Source organism: Bufo bufo, chromosome 3 (assembly GCF_905171765.1).
Source record: "Bufo bufo chromosome 3, aBufBuf1.1, whole genome shotgun sequence".
Lineage (NCBI taxonomy): Eukaryota > Metazoa > Chordata > Amphibia > Anura > Bufonidae > Bufo > Bufo bufo.
In genome coordinates, this window is record NC_053391.1 from 528,022,760 (window position 1) to 528,042,179 (window position 19,420).

General features: G+C 47.7%; 1 protein-coding gene across 2 annotated transcripts in view; it reads right to left on the reverse strand.

The window, feature by feature from the left end:
- The window catches only part of TDRD3 (tudor domain containing 3), a 367,839-nt gene extending 354,844 nt beyond the window's left edge, over nucleotides 1-12,995 (reverse strand). For both annotated transcript variants that reach the window (XM_040425380.1, XM_040425379.1), the window contains exon 1: nucleotides 12,829-12,995. In XM_040425380.1, the coding sequence (XP_040281314.1) occupies nucleotides 12,829-12,872 (44 nt within the window). In that variant the 5' untranslated portion in view covers nucleotides 12,873-12,995. The remainder of the gene's footprint in view (nucleotides 1-12,828) is intronic.
- Between the last annotated feature and the right edge of the window lie 6,425 nt (nucleotides 12,996-19,420).

Consider the following 19,420-nt stretch of genomic DNA (forward strand, 5'->3'; position numbering starts at 1 on the left):
TGTAAATCAGGTATCAGAAAAAGCAAAAGCATGAAGACAAATGCAGCTTTTTGTCCCCACAGGGGAACTCACAACAGGAGCGGCGAAGGTGGGTCTGCACTTTCCGTGCGGCTTCCAGGGGCTTCAGGAGCTGACATGCTGTAGCTTTTCCAGGAGCAGGAATCAGTGGAGACAGCAATGGACCGAATCACTTGCTCTTTTACTCCAAGAGCGGCGTCTGACGTCACAAGCGCACGCCTCCAGCTATGCCGGTAACTGGGTGCTGACTGCGGCTCATCGGCGTGCAGCGTCCCGCACTCTCTCTGGTCTGCTTCCTCACTCAAGGGAAGAAAGACCATGCGGCAAGGAGTGAAAGCAGGTCCCTGCTCTCAGGGACGAGAATCAACTCCTGTATTTTCCTCTGCCCAGCTTTAGCAGCCGTCGCAGGAGTGCAGAAGGGAAGGAAGGAAGAAAGATCACTCCCTGTTCCTTAAAGATACCTGAAAAATAAAAAAACTCTTTCCCTCCCCTTAGGGAGGCCTCTCTGTGGGATGCCCGATAGGGACAGGAAACACTGATAGGTGAGAGTGGGTGGGGGCTTTTAAACTGTGTGTGTTCCTGCCCCTATAGAGGTCAAGGGGACAATCTCATGTGTAGCCATCATGGTGGATGAAATGGAAATATAACATAAAACCTCTATTTAATTTAAAGAGATTGTCCGGGCTTCAGATTTTAAGGACCTATCTTTCAGAATAGGTAGTCATAATCATTGGGGGATGAGGGGACACACATTCACCAGCTCCAGAACCTATACAGTGGACAGAGCTGGAAGCAGACAGCTCCATACACTGTGTACTGGTCATGCCGGAGTACTGCAGCTCAGCTCCCATCCGCCAGCACCAGAAACTATACAGTGGACAGAGCTAGAAGCAGACAGCTCCATACACTGTGTACTGGCCATGCCGGAGTACTGCAGCTCAGCTCCCATCCGCCAGCACCAGAACCTATACAGTGGACAGAGCTAGAAGCAGACAGCTCCATACACTGTGTACTGGCCATGCCGGAGTACTGCAGCTCAGCTCCCATCCGCCAGCACCAGAACCTATACAGTGGACAGAGCTGGAAGCAGACAGCTCCATACACTGTGTACTGGCCATGCCGGAGTACTGCAGCTCAGCTCCCATCCGCCAGCACCAGAAACTATACAGTTGGCAGAGCTGGAAGCAGACAGCTCCATACACTGTGTACTGGCCATGCCGGAGTACTGCAGCTCAACTCCCATCCGCCAGCACCAGAAACTATACAGTGGACAGAGCTAGAAGCAGACAGCTCCATACACTGTGTACTGGTCATGCCGGAGTACTGCAGCTCAGCTCCCATCCGCCAGCACCAGAAACTATACAGTGGACAGAGCTAGAAGCAGACAGCTCCATACACTGTGTACTGGCCATGCCGGAGTACTGCAGCTCAGCTCCCATCCGCCAGCACCAGAACCTATACAGTGGACAGAGCTGGAAGCAGACAGCTCCATACACTGTGTACTGGCCATGCCGGAGTACTGCAGCTCAGCTCCCATCCGCCAGCACCAGAAACTATACAGTTGGCAGAGCTGGAAGCAGACAGCTCCATACACTGTGTACTGGCCATGCCGGAGTACTGCAGCTCAACTCCCATCCGCCAGCACCAGAAACTATACAGTGGACAGAGCTAGAAGCAGACAGCTCCATACACTGTGTACTGGTCATGCCGGAGTACTGCAGCTCAGCTCCCATCCGCCAGCACCAGAACCTATACAGTGGACAGAGCTGGAAGCAGACAGCTCCATACACTGTGTACTGGCCATGCCGGAGTACTGCAGCTCAACTCCCATCCGCCAGCACCAGAAACTACAGTGTACAGGTGCGGCAGCTGGTGCTTGAGGTTGCCGGGAGTCAGACGTTTACCCATCTGATTTTGATGACCTATCCTGAAGATAGCATATTATTGGATGTTGGAAATACCTACCTCATATACCAGCACTTATTGTCATACGAATTGTGCTCCCTTAACCCTTGTGCATCTTTCATTTGTCTTAGTAATCTGTACAATGGAGGGAATTTATCAAGCCCTGCACGCCTTCAAAAAGTGGGGGCTTTGTGACTTTTTTAGGTCACTTGCACAAAAATTTTGCAGCTTTTTCAGCACTGTGCTTTAAACGGACAGAATTTCAGAGCAGAGATCACTTTTGTGACACATTTATGAAGTGCGAACTGTGCGACTTTTTAAAATGTCACAAAAAAGATGCATCTCCACATTAGGCATCCTCCAGGAGTACTTTTACGGACATAGGCGCAACTACATTACACTTGCACCAAATTTATTATTACTGCGCAACATTTTCATAAACTTTCACAGGGCCACATAGCAACTCCAATCTAAAACTACACCTACAATGATAAATTCCACCCCCATGTCTCTGGTATGTGAGCTTGAGTCTAACGTCATATATATTCTTCTTATGCAGCAGCACTAAGAATACTGTCCGGGACAGACGGAAACGTCACAAAATAAGATGCACTTATTATGGACTACACTTCTGTCAAGATCTACAATTGTAGGTATAAGGCTAGTTTCACACTAGCGGCAGGGGGGTCCGGGCAGGCTGTTCCTGCGGGTGAACAGCCTATCAGATGCGTCCTGCCGCTAGTTCACGCGTTTCTCCGGACTGCCACTCTATCCCCATTGACTATAATGGGGGCGGAGTTCCGGCGGCAGCACGTCAGCGAATGGCGAGAGGCAGCCAGACTAAAAGTACGACATGCAGTACTTTTAGTCCGGCTGCCTCTCGCCGTGCGCTGCCGCCGGAACTCTGCCCCGCCCCCATTATAGTCAATGGGGACAGAGCAGCAGTCCGGGGGCACACGTGAACTAGCGGCAGGACGGATCCGACAGGCTGTTCACCCGCCGGAACAGCCTGACGGACTCCCCTGCCGCTAGTGTGAAAGTACTCTTACACTTCTGGGACCTAATTCCCCATCACAGTAAAGAAAAGGTAAAAGCTGTCCTTTTTTTCCATGGTAGAGGCGAGTTCGGACTCCTCTTCATCAAGCAAAATCCCGTGCCAGTGAATACAACTGATTTTCGCTATCTTAACGATATTTGTAACCAAGACAAATCTTTTAATTATAACTTAGCTCAGCAGAACAGCTAGAGTACGGCCACACAATCAGGTTTCTGCCTGCAGTTTTGGAAGACAAACCCAGGCGTGAATTCAGAAGAGAGGATAAATCTGTCCTTTATACTTTCGCTCCTTTTAAAGGGCATCTGTCAGCAGATTTGTACCTATGAAACTGGCTGACCTGTTACATGTGTGAAGGCATCTGTGTTGGTCCCATGTTCATATGTGCCCGCATTGCTGAGAAAAAAAAGTAATATATGCAAATGAGCCTCTAGGAGCAACGGGGGCGTGGCTATTACGCTTAGAGGTTCTGCGCCCCCTGCACTTTGATTGACAGGGCCAGGCAGTGTAAACGTGATCATGCATCGCCCTGTCAATCTGCTGACAGATGCCCTTTAAGATCCACTCCTGATTTTGGCTCACAACTGCATGCGGAAACCTGACTGTGTGGTTGTACCCTTAATTGTCTAAAGTGGAGAAAAAAAAAGTGCCTACAGTTTCATAGGATGAGCTGACTGACCGGGGGCATTCTTTTGTGTTCTGATGCATGAATACTTACAAGCATGGGAAACATCTAGGAATAAGATGTTCACTTATCTACAACCACCTACCTGCTGCACGGATTAGTTGGGGGACTAGTTACACATCTAAAGGGGTTTTCTGGAACTCTATTTCTGACAAACCATCCTTAAAATATAACATGATTAGCAGATCGGTAGAGGTCCAACCCAGCAACCCCAGGGATCAGCTGAATGCAGGGACCAGGAACAGCGCCATTAATTTGGCTGTGCCTGATACTCAGCTCATGCCACTCAAGTACTCAGTCACTCCAAAAACTGGTGACAAAGACCCTAGCAAGACACGGGCTCACTTGATCCAATCATTTTTCTAAAATAAGTAATGGGAGTCCACCAACTGAGAAGTCCTTAATATTCATGAAATCCTGGGTTCTCTGATGTCATCAGCACAGCCTATGTTATCTTAGTAAATCCGACACTGGACCCACACTAGTTTTAGGCCCCTTTCACAAGAGTTTCCCGCGCGGGTGAGATGTGCGACGTGAACGCATAGCACCCACACTGAATCCTGACCCCATTCATTACTGTACAGATGAGTATTGTTTTTCACGCATCATTTCTGCATTGCGTGACAATCGCAGCATGTTCTATATTCTGCGTTTTCCACGCAGCCCTGGCCCCATAGAAGTGAATGGGGCTTCAGTGTAAAATGCATTGTATACATAGTAACATAGTACATAAGGCCGAAAAAAGACATTTGTCCATCCAGTTCGGCCTGTTATCCTGCAAGTTGATCCAGAGGAAGGCAAAAAACCCTGTGAGGTAGAAGCCAATTTTCTCCACTTTAGGGGGAAAAAAAATTCCTTCCCGACTCCAATCAGGCAATCAGAATAACTCCCTGGATCAACGACCCCTCTCTAGTAGCTATAGCCTGTAATATTATTAAGCTCCAGAAATACATCCAGGCCCATCTTGAATCCCTTTATTGTACTCACCATCACCACCTCCTCAGGCAGAGAGTTCCATAGTCTCACTGCTCTTACCATAAAGAATCCTCTTCTATGTTTGTGTACAAACCTTCTTTCCTCCAGACGCAGAGGATGTCCCCTCGTCACAGTCCTGGGGATAAATAGCTGATGGGATAGATCTCTGTACTGACCCCTGATATATTTATACATATTAATTAGATCTCCCCTCAGTCGTCTTTTTTCTAAAGTGAATAACCCTAATTTTGATAATCTTTCAGGGTACTGTAGTTGCCCCATTCCAGTTATTACTTTAGTTGCCCTCCTCTGAACCCTCTCCAGCTCTGCTATGTCTGCCTTGTTTACAGGAGCCCAGAACTGTACACAGTACTCCATGTGTGGTCTGACTAGTGATTTGTAAAGTGGTAGGACTATGTTTTTATCACGGGCATCTATGCCCCTTTTGATGCAACCCATTATCTTATTGGCCTTGGCAGCAGCTGCCTGACACTGGTTTTTGCAGCTTAGTTTGCTGTTTATTAAAATTCCTAGATCCTTTTCCATGTCAGTGTTACCGAGTGTTTTACCATTTAGTATGTATGGCTGACTTGCATTTTTCCTTCCCATGTGCATAACTTTACATTTGTCAGTGTTAAACCTCATCTGCCACTTCTCTGCCCAAGCCTGCAATCTATCCAGATCCCTCTGTAGTAGTATACTGTCCTCTTCAGTGTAAATTACTTTACACTGTTTAGTGTCATCTGCGAAAATTGATATTTTACTATGCAAGCCTTCTACGAGATCATTAATAAATATATTGAAGAGAATAGGGCCCAATACTGACCCCTGAGGTATCCCACTAGTGACAGTGACCCAATCTGAGTGTGTACCATTAATAACCACCCTCTGTTTTCTATCATTGAGCCAGTTACTTACCCACATACAGATGTTTTCTCCCAGTCCGAGCATTCTCATTTTATATACTAACCTTTTATGCGGTACAGTGTCAAATGCTTTGGAGAAGTCCAGATATACGACATCCATTGATTCGCCGCTGTCAAGTCTAGAACTTACCTCCTCATAGAAACTGATTAAATTAGTCTGACATGACCGATCCCTCACGAAGCCATGCTGATATGGCGTTATTTGCTTATTTCCGTTGAGATGCTCTAATATAGCATCTCTCAGAAAACCTTCAAACAGTTTACCCACAACAGATGTTAAACTTACCGGCCTATAGTTTCCAGGCTCTGTTTTTGGCCCCTTTTTGAATATTGGCACCACATTTGCCATGCGCCAATCCTGTGGGACATTCCCTGTCAGTATAGAGTCTGCAAATATCAGAAATAAGGGTCTGGCTATGACATTACTTAATTCCTTTAGGATACGGGGGTGTATGCCATCCGGTCCTGGCGATTTGTCTATTTTAATCTTTTTAAGTCGCTGATGTACTTCTTCCTGGGTCAGACAGGACACTTTTAATGGGGAATTTATTTTTGCATTCTGCATGTCATCTGACAATTTATTTTCCTCAGTGAATACATTGGAGAAAAAAATATTTAACAGCTTTGCTTTCTCCTCGTCGCTCTCTGCGACTCCCCCCTCATTACTCTTTATACGGATGTAACCTGGATGCAATGCGTTTTTCACTGCCAGTTGGTAGGAGATGTTGTCTGTAATTCTTTAGGGGTTTTTTTCACGCGTGTGAAAAACGTATCAAAATTGATTGCAACCACGTGGAAAAAAAAAAAAACACTGAACGCAATCGCAGACAAAACTGAACTTGCTTGCGAAATGGTTCAAGTTTCAATAAACGCATCCTGAGAGAATCCTTATCGCTAATGTGAAAGGGGCCTTACATTCACAGCCAATTTTGAAGATCGGCTATCAATACCGTGAAAGCACAAAGTCCCTTTAAATTTCCTGGTTGTGCCATTCCTCTGTTACGGAGAGAAGCGCTGATGTGTGCACATCACCACTGAAGGCCAGGAAACAGAGACTGGCAGAGGACCAAGGGAAGATCCACAGCAATGTGGCCTGGAACAAACTGCAGCCATATTCTGGGGAAATATTCTGCAAGGAAACTGGCAGCATGTCCATCAGAACACCGATTTGTTGCAGACTGTTCAAACTGCATACAATGGGAAAGAGTAATTCCGTAGTCAACTCCTAGTGTTACCTGTGGATCCGCACCAAAATCATAACCACGGCCTGCACAGTCAAATGGGTCGGCACATCTCCACTGAAGGCCAGGAAACAGAGACTGGCAGAGGACCATGGGAAGAAAGAAGCGGAAGATAGCAGAATATTGCTGCAAAATCCTCACATGGGGCTGTGGAGACGTTCTGTGGCAAAACTGTTATATGTGAAGGCGTCTCCTGGAAATGTGTGAAGAAACTAAGAACTTTAATATCAGACTGGAGGGACGGGTTATACCGTCAGCACTGACTGAGCAGGGTCAGAAGAAAATCCTTAATCTATCTATACGTTACAAAGGAACATCACAACGCAGAGTGCTAAGAAAAGTTGCTGCGGAGGACTGGAGACACTGCTACATGGGCCGTCATAAGTCAGCAGGCAGGAACATGGAGAGCGCGCCATCACGCGCTGTGTGACAAGAGCGTCTAATACTCTGTAAGGCAGATTCACAAGACAGTCTAAGGCTACTTTCACACTAGCGTTCAGAGCGGGTCCGTCTGGTATCTGCACAGACGAATCCGCTCTTATAATGCAAATGCTTAGATCCGTTCAGAACGGATCCGTTTGCATTACCATGAACAAAAAAAAATAATTTTTTTTTTTTTTTTTTTTGTTCATGATAATGCAAACGGATCCGTTTTGACTTTACATTGAAAGTCAATGGGGGACGGATCCGTTTGAAGATTGAGCCATATTGTGTCATCTTCAAACAGATCCGTCCCCATTGACTTACATTGTAAGTCTGGACGGATCCGTTTGCCTCCGCACGGCCAGGCGGACACCCGAACGCTGCAAGCAGCGTTCAGGTGTCCGCCTGCTGAGCAGTATCAGATCTGCAGGGTGCAACACCCAGGACCTCCTGCGATCAGATGTTAGAAGTGGCCTTGCGTACCCTGACCAGTGACATCAGTGTATATTGGTCACATGGCCTAGCTGTAAGTCAATGGGGCTGAGCTGCAATACCGAGCACTGCCACTGTACTATATACGGCGCTGTCCTTGGACAGCTGCCGGGAGCCTGAAACAGCTGATCAGTGGGAATACTGGAACCCCGGCTGATGTGATAATGATGTCCTATCCTGAGAATAAGTCACCATTATCTTTTCCAGGATAACCCCTTTAGGCTACATGTATACGACCATATGTGTTTTGCAGTCCGCAAATTGTGGATCCGCAAAAAGAAAAGCGGATGACATCCGTTTTTTGTGTGGATCCATTGTAACAATGCCTAAAACGGACAAGAATAGGACATGTTCTATTTTTTTTGCGGGTGCTGACGGCATTTTTTGCAGACCCATTGAAATGAATGGGTCCGCATCCTATCCGCAAAAAAAAAAATGGAACGGACACAGAAACAAACAACGTTCGTGTGCATGTAGCCTTAAGCTATAATTTAGCCCAGTTTTTGATGTAAACACATTGGGCGGTAGGGGGTCATGTCCCTTTAAAAGTTGCACTTTACTTGCGACATTAGCAAAGCGGAGAGAAGTACAAGAAGTCACAAATTATACAGCAAATATAGCAGGCATCAACATTTACGACTTTTTTATGCCACCTCTGACCAATGTGCTCGTATATACTCTATAGAGCAGGGATCAGCCACCATCTACTTCTATGGGAGTTAAAAGAACAGCCAAACGGTTTTTCTTGCCTCCTGCAGTGGCTGCGTTTTTTTTTTTGTTTTGTTTTTTTGTGAGTTGACTATATACCGGGGTAACTGTACGAAAAAAAGGGAGACCTGCTAAGCAAAATAAGCAATTTGGTCTCATTCAGACCCCAAAAAGTGATACAAAAGAATATTTATTAAAATGGAGCAAAGCATCAGTGTAAATGTACCGCAGTCAGGACGTGGAAATCGGCCAGCTCTTATTAACTATTAACTTTTCATCATGAAATGCTACAAATCTGCACACAAAAAAAAATGTTAAAAATTGTGACTTTTCTCCTCACTCATCAAATTTGGAAAGTGATGAGAAATGAGGGAGGGAGACATCAATTAAGGGTCCATTCACACGTCCGTAATTTGGGTCCGCATTTGTTCCGTAATTTGCGGAGCCATTCACTTTCAATGGGGCTGGAACAGATGCAAATCCACATTTCCTGGATCCGCATCCGCATTTTTGGGATCCGCATCCGTTTTTTCGGGATCTGTTTTTTCGGGATCTGCAATTTCATTCCTGAAAAAAAATTGCGGACCAGAAAAGGCATTTTCTATTATAGTGTCTGTGATGTGCGGATCCGGAAATTGCAGATCGCACATTGCAGGTGTCCGTGTTTTGCGGATCCGCAGAACACTTACGGACGTGTGAATGGACCCTTAACCAAATGTATTCTTTACACCTTCTCACAACATGAGCATATGCTTTTTTCTTTGTCTGAGACGTCAAATGCAACTATTAGTCAAGGGGTTGTCGGGTTTCAGGAGGATCCGCCTGCAATGACAAGGTGATCACTACTTATCTGACAGATCCCACCCCACCACTCCAGTTCACCCAGAATCTGTTTTCTTGGCTGCAACATTATGGTCACAGTAGTCACGTGTCGGGGACGTATCACTTCTGAGGCCAGTCATTGGCTTCAGTGGTGCACATGACCACATCCGGAGGTTTACAGGCCGGGGAAGGGAAGCATCGCTGAACTAAGCCTCTGTGCTGGTGCCGAGCAGAGGGGAACAGGCGAGTGGATATTATTTTAAGTGATGCACAATTAAGGGCGTAATTTAAAGCTGACATAAAGCAAGACAACCCTAAACGTATTGAGATGGAGAGTGGTGCCCTCTGATAGCGGTCAGCTCACAGCCTTTCTTCCCCATACACCCCGGCAGAAGTGAACACAGCGAGCCACACACGCACAGACGCAAGACGGGGCCCGCTCTCGAGGTGTGGGTTCCACCTCTGGGACTTCAGACATTTAAGGCATAACCTGGGTATATGTTACCAATGTGCAGCACATCCCTATCCCTCTGAAAGCCCAGAGATGAGAGTCAGTCACTGACAGACACCTCAGCCATTCACCATGCCCGAACCCCCTTCTCCCTCACATCATCAAAGCCGAACCTGGCTTCTTATTCACATAACTTGCATTTTTCATTCTTTGTTAACGAATTAGGAGAACTTTTTACAGTAATATAAGTTGCACTTAGGTGTAGGGTTGCACCGGGTATTGAACTTTCATTATTTTTCCGATCCTAGGCTGTGCTACTGCACAGCTTATTATCTTCCCTTACTATGGAACATGGCGCGCGCCAAGCGCAGTGCACGTCGTGTCCTCCTCATCAGCTGCCCAGTGGAGAAGGAGGAAGAGCGCCCCTCCCCACTTTGACGTGGCCGGCCACCAATACATACTTGCTCTGCTCTTCTAAGAGCTTTCGTGGAAATAATGGAGCATGCTGGGAATTGTAGTTTCACGACAGCTGGAGTGCCGAAGGTTGCGGATCCCTGCTCTAGGTTAAAGGACCTTTGATGATGTCATTAACATCCACTTGTCACATGGCAATGACATCATCAAAGGTCCTTTATCCTTCAACATAAGGAATCTTCCTGCAGGAGAAGTTTCCTGCAGTTTGTACAGGTACGTGCTTCATGCTATATGACGGCATTAATGTCTTATTACATGAGTGCCTCACATTAATAGGAACAGTGACCCCGTCAAGTAACTCATATAATGGGCAACACAGGGTTAATGATGGTGTCACATAGAACCATGTGTCTCACATTAACAGCAAGTAACCCCATCATGTACCTCATATTAACCCCATGTTGTCCATTATGTGAGGAGGGCAATCGATACCTCAGCAACATGAGGTTAATGCGTGGGTATTTTTTTCTGTGTGGTATCAAGTATCGGCGATACCACACAGTAGCGGCGGGCACGAACCACCATCGTAACAAAGAGCGTCCATCTGCCCACACTGATACCAGTGTTTGTGCCCAGAACCCAGTAGGGCCAGGCGGAGGCTGAAACTGGGTATGATGTGGGGCATCACCCTCTGTCCAGGTCTTTTGCTCACAAACTGCTCAGTGGCCCAAAACCATTTAAATTCTACTCTTTAGACCCACTTTGGTGCCCGTTTTTTGAACCAGTCATTTCTCTTGTCATGCCGCTTTCAACTGAATATACCTCAGCACCTTATTTTATTAAAGGGTTTCTGTCATCAGAAAAATAGTTATGTAGCTGGCTGAGAATAGCGATGGGCTAATGTCAGCAGAACATAACGGCTTGACTTATAACTCCCTGCCTGCCGCCGTTCGCGCTAAATAATGACTTTTATAATATGAAAATGAGCCTCTAGGTGCTAGTGGGGCGTTGGTGCAGCACCTAGAGGCTCCGTCCTCTCACCGTTTGGCACGCCCTTGTAAGGGCGCTTTCACACGACCGTGCCATTTTTGCGGTCCGCAACAGAACAGGAGGCCCATTACAGAAATGCCTATTCTTGTCTGCAAAACGGACTAGGACATGACTCATCATTTTTGCGGGGGCCACGGAACGGAGCAACATCTTTTGCGGACCCATTGAAAAGAATGGTTCCATATATGGCCAGTATACTGAACACAAAAACCGTTCATGTGAACGAGCCCTAAAGGTGATTGACATCCTGTCTCCTCCGTGCCCCGCAAATCCCGCGCCGTCCATTTTAGTATTAGGAGCAGGCGCAGTGAGTGAAGGATGCCCGCCTGCTGCTGTCCTTTTCTGATGACAGAAACCCTCTAAAAGGGAACCTGTCACCGGGATTTTGGGTATAGAGCTGAGGACATGGGTTGCTAGATGGCCGCTAGCACATCCGCAATACCCAGTCCCCATAGCTCTGTGTGCTTTCATTGTGTAAAAAAACCGATTTGATACATATGCAAATTAACCTGAGATGAGTCCTGTATGTGAGATGAGTCGGGGACAGGACTCATCTCAGGTTAATTTGCATATGTATCAAATCGTTTTTTTTACACAATGAAAGCACACAGAGCTATGGGGACTGTGTATTGCGGATGTGCTAGTGACCATCTAGCAACCCATGTCCTCAGCTCTATACTCAAAATCCCGGTGACAGGTTCCTCTGTCAGCAGACTTTTACCTCTAGCCATTACTCCTAGAGGCTCCGCTCTCTCTGCAACTTCCCTGTCCTCTGCACATTGACTGACAGGGCCATGATGACATTTTCACTACCCCGTCCTGTCACATTGCAGAAGGTGCAGAGAAAGCGGAGCCTCTAGGTGTAAGGGCTCATTCAGACGGCCGTATGCTGTCCGCAAAAATACTGAATGCTATCCGTTTTTTTGCGGATCCGCAAAAAAAATGAAACATGTCCTATACTTGTCCGTGAAAATCAGGACATGGCCCCATTGAAGTCTATGGGTCCGCAAAAATACTGAATGCTATCCGTTTTTTTGCAGATCCGTTTTTTTGCGGATCCGCAAAAAAACGGATAGCATTCAGTATTTTTGCGGACAGCATACGGCCGTCTGAATGAGCCCTAATGGCAATGTGGGCACATATGAACATGGGACCAACACAGATGCCTTCAGCTGCCAAGTGCACATGTAACAGGTCAGCCAGTGTCATAGGTACAAATCTGCTGACAGATGTCCTTTAACAAAAAAAGTCAAAATGAAAAAGTAATGTGATGTAGTAAAAAAGTAAACTGATGAATAAGAAAGCGGCTTCTGTGGGGAGAGAGGCGGCGCGCTGCATGTACCAAATTATGCAGTCAGCTGTCCCCCTCTGTACACCTGTCAGTCTGGTTGCTACAGACACACTGCCTAACAACCAGTGTATTTAGTGGAGTTGTCAGGCAAAATGTCCATAGCAACCAGTCTGTCTGTTTACAGTACAAGTGTGCTGAAGACAGGGGGCGGTATGTCAGGACTTGGGCCACAGTAACCATATGGTTATCAGCAGATGAAGCCGTTTCCCCAGCACTGCAGGGACTGAGCCGAGCTCCCAGGGCTGCACATGGCTGCCCCTCCCCCTCTACATAAACACCGGGACAGCTGCTCCGGTACTAGGCCTCCGCTTACCAGCCTTCCTCCTGACACAGGGACGTGCTCGTCACTTCCGCCATCTTCTGTTCGCTTCACAGCAGACACACTACGACCCTCACCAGCTATGTCAACTACTCTTTTCATGAATTCTCAGAAGTCCGGGGACGGTGACACCTCATCTGGCCGCGCTGGTCGCTAGCTAATGACGGAAACTACAACAAAGGTTGACAGGGGCCCGTCAGCCAATAGGCTCTGCATGACCCCTAGCGCACAGCCAACCAGCGCCAGGCCTGTGACGTCACAAACAGAGGCAAATGTTAGTAGGAAACCAAGGACGCCATGATTGTTAAGGGAAACTTGCCAGCCGTTCTACCATGGTTTGCTGGAGAGACCTTACTTTATATTGATACTTCCACCTATGTATGCTACAAGTAGAGTTTCTCCTCAAAGGCGTTTACAGCTATGACTAATATGAGAAACCACTAAAGGGTCATAGGTGATGTTTGCAGAATATAGACTGCAGGCAGAGCAATGGGTGGATAGAAACAGATTAGCCTGGACAGACAAACGGAATAGATCTAGATTTCCTATACCTTTACCTCCCATGTATCCCCCACAATCTGCTCTTGCAGTACTAGAGTATGTTCTGTCAGTCACACAGTGCTTGTAACTGGGGTTGCCATAGAGTGGCCAGACGTCCGGTTTTAGGCTAGACAGTCCGGTTTGTGGACTCCGGGTTAGAGATGAGCGAACTTCTGTTTTAAGTTCGGCGTCTAAAGTTCGGCTTCTGGTTAGCGGAGGATCCCGATATGGATTCCGAATTCCGTTGTGGTCCGTGGTAGCGGAATCAATAATTGATTCCGCTACCACGGACCACAACGGAATTCGGAATCCATATCAGGATCCTCCGCTAACCGGAAGCCGAACTTTAGACGCCGAACTTAAAACAGAAGTTCGCTCATCTCTACTCCGGGTCCAACATCCGGGACAAGGCCAGGACGAACAGCCAGAAGTCCTCCTTTTTGTGGTTATCAGCGACTCAAGACTCGGCAAGTACAGGGCACATTAAAGGGGTTCTGCATTTTGTTTAAACTGATGATCTATCCTCTGATTGGCGGGGGTCCGACAGCCGGGACCTCCGCCGAACAGCTGTTTAAGAAGGCAGCGGCACTCCAGCAGCGCCGCTGCCTTCTCACTGTTTACCACAGGCCCAGTGACCTCACGACTAGTATCACTGGCCTGGGCGCGGCTAAACTCTGTTCACTAGACATCACTAGGCCTGCAGTAAACAGCGAAAAGGCTGCGGCGCTGCTGGAGCGCCGCTGCCTTCTCAAGCAGCTGATCGGCGGGGCTCCGACTGTCGGACCCCCGCCGATCAGATGCTGATGATCTATCCAGAGGATCAGGGCCGGTGCTACCATAAGGCAGACCAAGCGGCTGCCTTAGGGCGCATCCTGGGGGAGGGCGGAAAAATGTGACATGGAGTGGGAGAAATATGACATGGAGGGCTGATGTGACATAGGGGGGTGATTTGAAATGGAGGGGGAGAAATGTGACATGGGGGGCTGATGGCTTACATGGGGGCATGATGGCTTACGTGGAGGCATGATGGATGGGGGCTGATGGCTGACATGGGGGGCTGATGGCTGACATGGGGGGCTAATGGCTGACATGATGGCTGACATGGGGGGCTGATGGATGGGGGATGATTTCTGACATGGGGGTCTGATCTGAGGTCTGATTAACATTGGGGGTCTGATTGGGGCTGTGAGCTGAGGTCTGATTAACATTGGGGGTCTGATTGCTGGTCTGACCTGAGGTGTAATGGAAAATATTTTTTCTTATTATCCTCCTCTAAAACCTAGGTGTGTCTTAGAGGGTGAAAAATACGGTCCTCAAACCAGCGATTGTCTGAAGCAGAGAGAAGATACCAGGATCACACAGAGGAGAAGCTAGCTGCTGCAGATGGGACCAGGGCCAGGTGAGCTGCGAGGAGAGGGGGGGGCAAAATGTAGCTTCGCTTGTGTTGGCAAAATTCCTTGCACCTGCCCTGCAGAGGATAGATCATCAGTTTAAACAAAGTGCAGAACCCCCCTTTAAGGATCACTCACATGATCACGCAGAGTGCACTGATGTCGCGTCACACGTCCGGCAGCGCCTGCATCGCGCCAGTCAATTATGGTTTGTGCAGTCGTGGCCACACGGGAAGTAGAGGAACAGACTCTGAGGAGCGCTCGCTGGTCTGTGCTGTGGGCCGCCGGGGATTGCTGAAAGGGGGGAAGGGCAGGCGCTGCTGATTTTGAAAGAGATTAATAATAACTACTGTGTGGGTCCTGAGAACAGCTGAAAGGGGGGAATAAATAAGTGTGAAGAGGGGACTGAAAGGGGTTAATAAATACTGTGAATGGGGGACTGTTGAGGGGTTAATAACTACTGTGAAAGGCCCTTCACAGTAGTTATTAACCCCTTTCAGCAGTCCCACATTCACAGTATTCATTAACCCCTCAGGGGACTGTAGAAAGTGTTTAATAACTACTGTGAAGGAGGGACTGGCTGGCTCCAGTACACCCCCTGTCCCCTCCACAAGTTCTTCCCTCTCCTCTGCCCGTTTTTCCCCGGCCGGCAATGGGGGCGTTGCTTCATGGAGATAGGGGTGGTTTATCGTTTGGGGGCGTGGCCAGTGTGGCCCGGCTTTCTGGGGTGAAGCCAGCCAACTTTCCCAACAAAAATACAGGCCCAGTTAAGCCAACCCTGAAGAGGGTCTGGTTGTGGCAGTGTAGCTTAACGGAGTGTTCAGTCACTATGTCATAATGTAATATAGTAGCATAGTTTATAAGGCCGAAAAAAGACATTTGTCCATCCAGTTCGGCCTGTTATCCTGCAAGTTGATCCAGAGGAAGGCAAAAAAAACCTGTGAGGTAGAAGCCAATTTTCCCCACTTAAGGGGAAAAAAATTCCTTCCCGACTCCAATCAGGCATCAGACTAACTCCCTGGATCAACGACCCCTCTCTAGTAGCTATAGCCTGTAATATTATTACACTCCAAAAATACATCCAGGCCCCTCTTGAATTCCTTTATTGTACTCACCATCACCACCTCCTCAGGCAGAGAGTTCCATAGTCTCACTGCTCTTACCGTAAAGAATCCTTTTCTATGTTTGTGTACAAACCTTCTTTCCTCCAGACGCAGAGGATGTCCCCTCGTCACAGTCACAGTCCTGGGGATAAATAGTTGATGGGATAGATCTCTGTACTGACCCCTGATATATTTATACATAGTAATTAGATCTCCCCTCAGTCGTCTTTTTTCTAACGTGAATAAACCAAATTTTGATAATCTTTCAGGGTACTGTAGTCCATCCATTTCAGTTATTGCTTTAGGCTACTTTCACACTCGCGTTTGGTGCGGATCCATCATGGATCTGCACAGACGGATCCGTTCAGATAATACAACCGCATGCATTCATTCAGAACGGATCCATTTGTATTATCTTTAACATAGCCAAGACAGATCCGTCTTGAACACCATTGAAAGTCAATGGAGGACGGATCCGTTTTCTATTGTGCCATAGAAAACGGATCCATCCCCATTGACTTACATTGTGTGTAATGTAATCCGTTTGGCTCAGTTTCGTCAAACAGACACCAAAACGCTGCAAGCAGTGTTTTGGTGTCCTCCTCCAAAGCGGAATGGAGATGGAACGGAGGCAAAATGATGCATTCTGAGCGGATCCTTTTCCATTCAGAATTCATTAGGGCAAAACTGATCCGTTTTTGGACCGCTTGTGAGAGCCCTGAACGGATCTCACAAACGGAAAGCCAAAACGCCAGTGTGAAAGTAGCCTTAGTTGCCCTCCCCTGAACCCTCTACAGCTCTGCTATGTCTGCCTTGTTCACATAAGCCCAGAACTGTACACAGTACTCCATGTGTGGTCTGATTAGTGATTTGTAAAGTGGTAGGACTATGTTCTCATCACTGGCATCTATGCCCCTTTTGATGCAACCCATTATGTTTTTGGCCTTGGCAGCAGCTGCCTGACACTGGTTTCGACAGCTTAGTTTGCTGTTCACCAAAATTCCTAGGTCCTTTTCCATGTCAGTTTTACCCAGTGTTTTACCATTTAGTATGTACTGGTGACTTGCATTATTCCTACCCATGTGCATAACCTTATATTTGTCAGTGTTAAACCTCATCCTCCACTTCTCTGCCCAAGCCTCCAATCTATCCAGATCCCTCTGTAGCTGTATAGTGTCCTCTTCCGTGTTAATTACTTTCCACAGTTTAGTGTCATCTGCAAAAATTTACATTTTACTGTGCAAGCCTTCTACAAGATCATTAATAAATATATTGAAGAGAATAGGGCCCAATACTGACCCCTGAGGTACCCCACTAGTGACAGTGACCCAATCTGAGTGTGTACCGTTAATAACCACCCTCTGTTTTCTATCATTGAGCCAGTTACTTACCCACATACAGACATTTTCTCCCAGTCCAAGCATTCTCATTTTATATACTAACCTTTTATGTGGTACAGTGTCAAATGCTTTGGAAAAGTCCAGATATAGGACATCCATTGATTCGCCGCTGTCAAGTCTAGAACTTACCTCCTCATAGAAACTGATTAAATTAGTTTGACATGACCGATCCCTCATGAAGCCATACTGATATGGCGTGTAGGAAAGCACAAGGGGCCGTTATTGACGGAAGATATGTATCACCGAGGTTCCTGGCCTCGTTGAGGTAAGAGCCGGTAATTTTAAGTGTCAGCGGCAGCTAGTGCTGACTGACATTATTGGTTATTTAGTGTGGCTGTAAAGCCGATCCGGGCCGGCTCTTACTCGTAGCAGCCAAAGTGCAGGGTGGGTGGCTGTTCCCCATGTTCCAGGCCAGGTTTTGGTTAGGGATATAAAACCCAGCCAGCAGTCTCAGTTGGGTGTAGAATATCCTCCATCTGACAGTGGATCTTTGCCAGTCTCTGTGTTGGGGCATGAGAGTTTGGGCCGGGATTAAGGCCTGCTATCTTGTTTGAATGAAAGCACGTGGACTTCTGTTTCACCCAAGGACTTATGTGTTGCTGCCTGGTATGAACAAACACCAGACTCAAGGTGACTGTTTGTTCCTTGAAACTGACTTTTTGTTGTCACTTTCCTTATGTGTGAATAAAACACTGAACTGTTTAAGTTAAAGACGTTGTCGATGCCTTTATACTGCGTCTGCAAGCCTGTCTACCAGAGCAAATCCCCACAATTGGTGAAGGATGTGGTCAAACGCAGTGAGGCAAGCCTGAAGGCTGAAAAATGTTTGTTTATCCCCTGCACAAGTGCATGTCCTACATTTAGCCGGCAAGGTTACGACCCGTGTACCCTGACAAAATGGAGGCGGTCGTGAAAGCCCTCTTGGAGGTTAACTTGCAGCAGTGGGAGGCTAACAAGCAGCAACAAGAAACTAACCAGCTGCTATTACAACATGGAATGGCATTGCAAGCGGCAGGAGCGTCCCAGAACGTTCACGATGCCCGGAAAGCTGTCCGTGCGGCGATTCCTAAGATGACCCCCTCGGATGACGTCGAGACCTATCTGGCGATCTTCGAAAAGGTGGCCATAAGGGAAAAGTTAGCCCGAGACCAGTGGACTGAGGTCGTCGCTCCGTTCCTGGCGTTTGTTCCTTAGCATGTATTTTTTGATCTCCCCGATGATCAAGCGGCCGACTACCCGACAGTAAAAGGTGAGATCCTGGCGAGACTCGGGGTGAATGTATTGCTCCGGGCCCAGTGGGTGCATCAGTGGGAATTTAACCCGGCTGAACCTGCCACAATATTATGATCTGCTGCATTGATTGCAAAAATGGCTGCAGCCTGACATATTGACTCCCACTGCTATGTTAGATCGGCTGTTGGCGGATGTGTTTTGGAGGGCTTTGCCGTACCCTCTCCAACACTGTATGTCTCCGGATAATTCCTTGGAGTTGGTCGACCTGGTGGAGCGCTACAAGGCCACCAGAAATCTGCATGGGGGTTCTTTTGGGAGGGGGCCAGTCAAACCCTGGAAATCTCCACTCCAAACCCGGCGGATGGTGCCAGCTAAAGTCGCCCGAGACGTACCCTCTACAGACCTAGCCCCGGTGGTCTGCTGACGGTGTCACAAGCCTGGACACATAAGAGGTGACTGTCCCCATCGGGGTGAACCCATGGAAACCAACTATGGCTACCGCCACTCATTGTATGCCAGAAAGCTGTGCGCCACAGGTACCTCCGAGACTGTAGAGAATAGTCACCTGTGCCAGCTGGAAGTGGGGGACACTCTGGTGGTGGCACTGCTGGATTCAGGGAGCCTGGTGTCCCTGGTAAGAGCTGCCCTGGTGCGGCCCGCCGAGTATACTGGGCGAAAAGTCGGCGTTGTCTGCATTCATGGGGACTTAAAGGACTATCCCACCGCCCTGGTCTATCTGTCAATGGTGGTCGGCAAGTAGATGCATGAGGTGGCCGTCGCCACAAAGTTACCGTATGAGTTAATAATTGGGAGAGACTTCCCGGTTTCCTGGCACTATGGCCGAATACGAAAGTTATCGATACCCAGGAGACAGATATAACCCTAGCAGAGTGGCCCGGCTCAGGGGGGAGACCAGAAC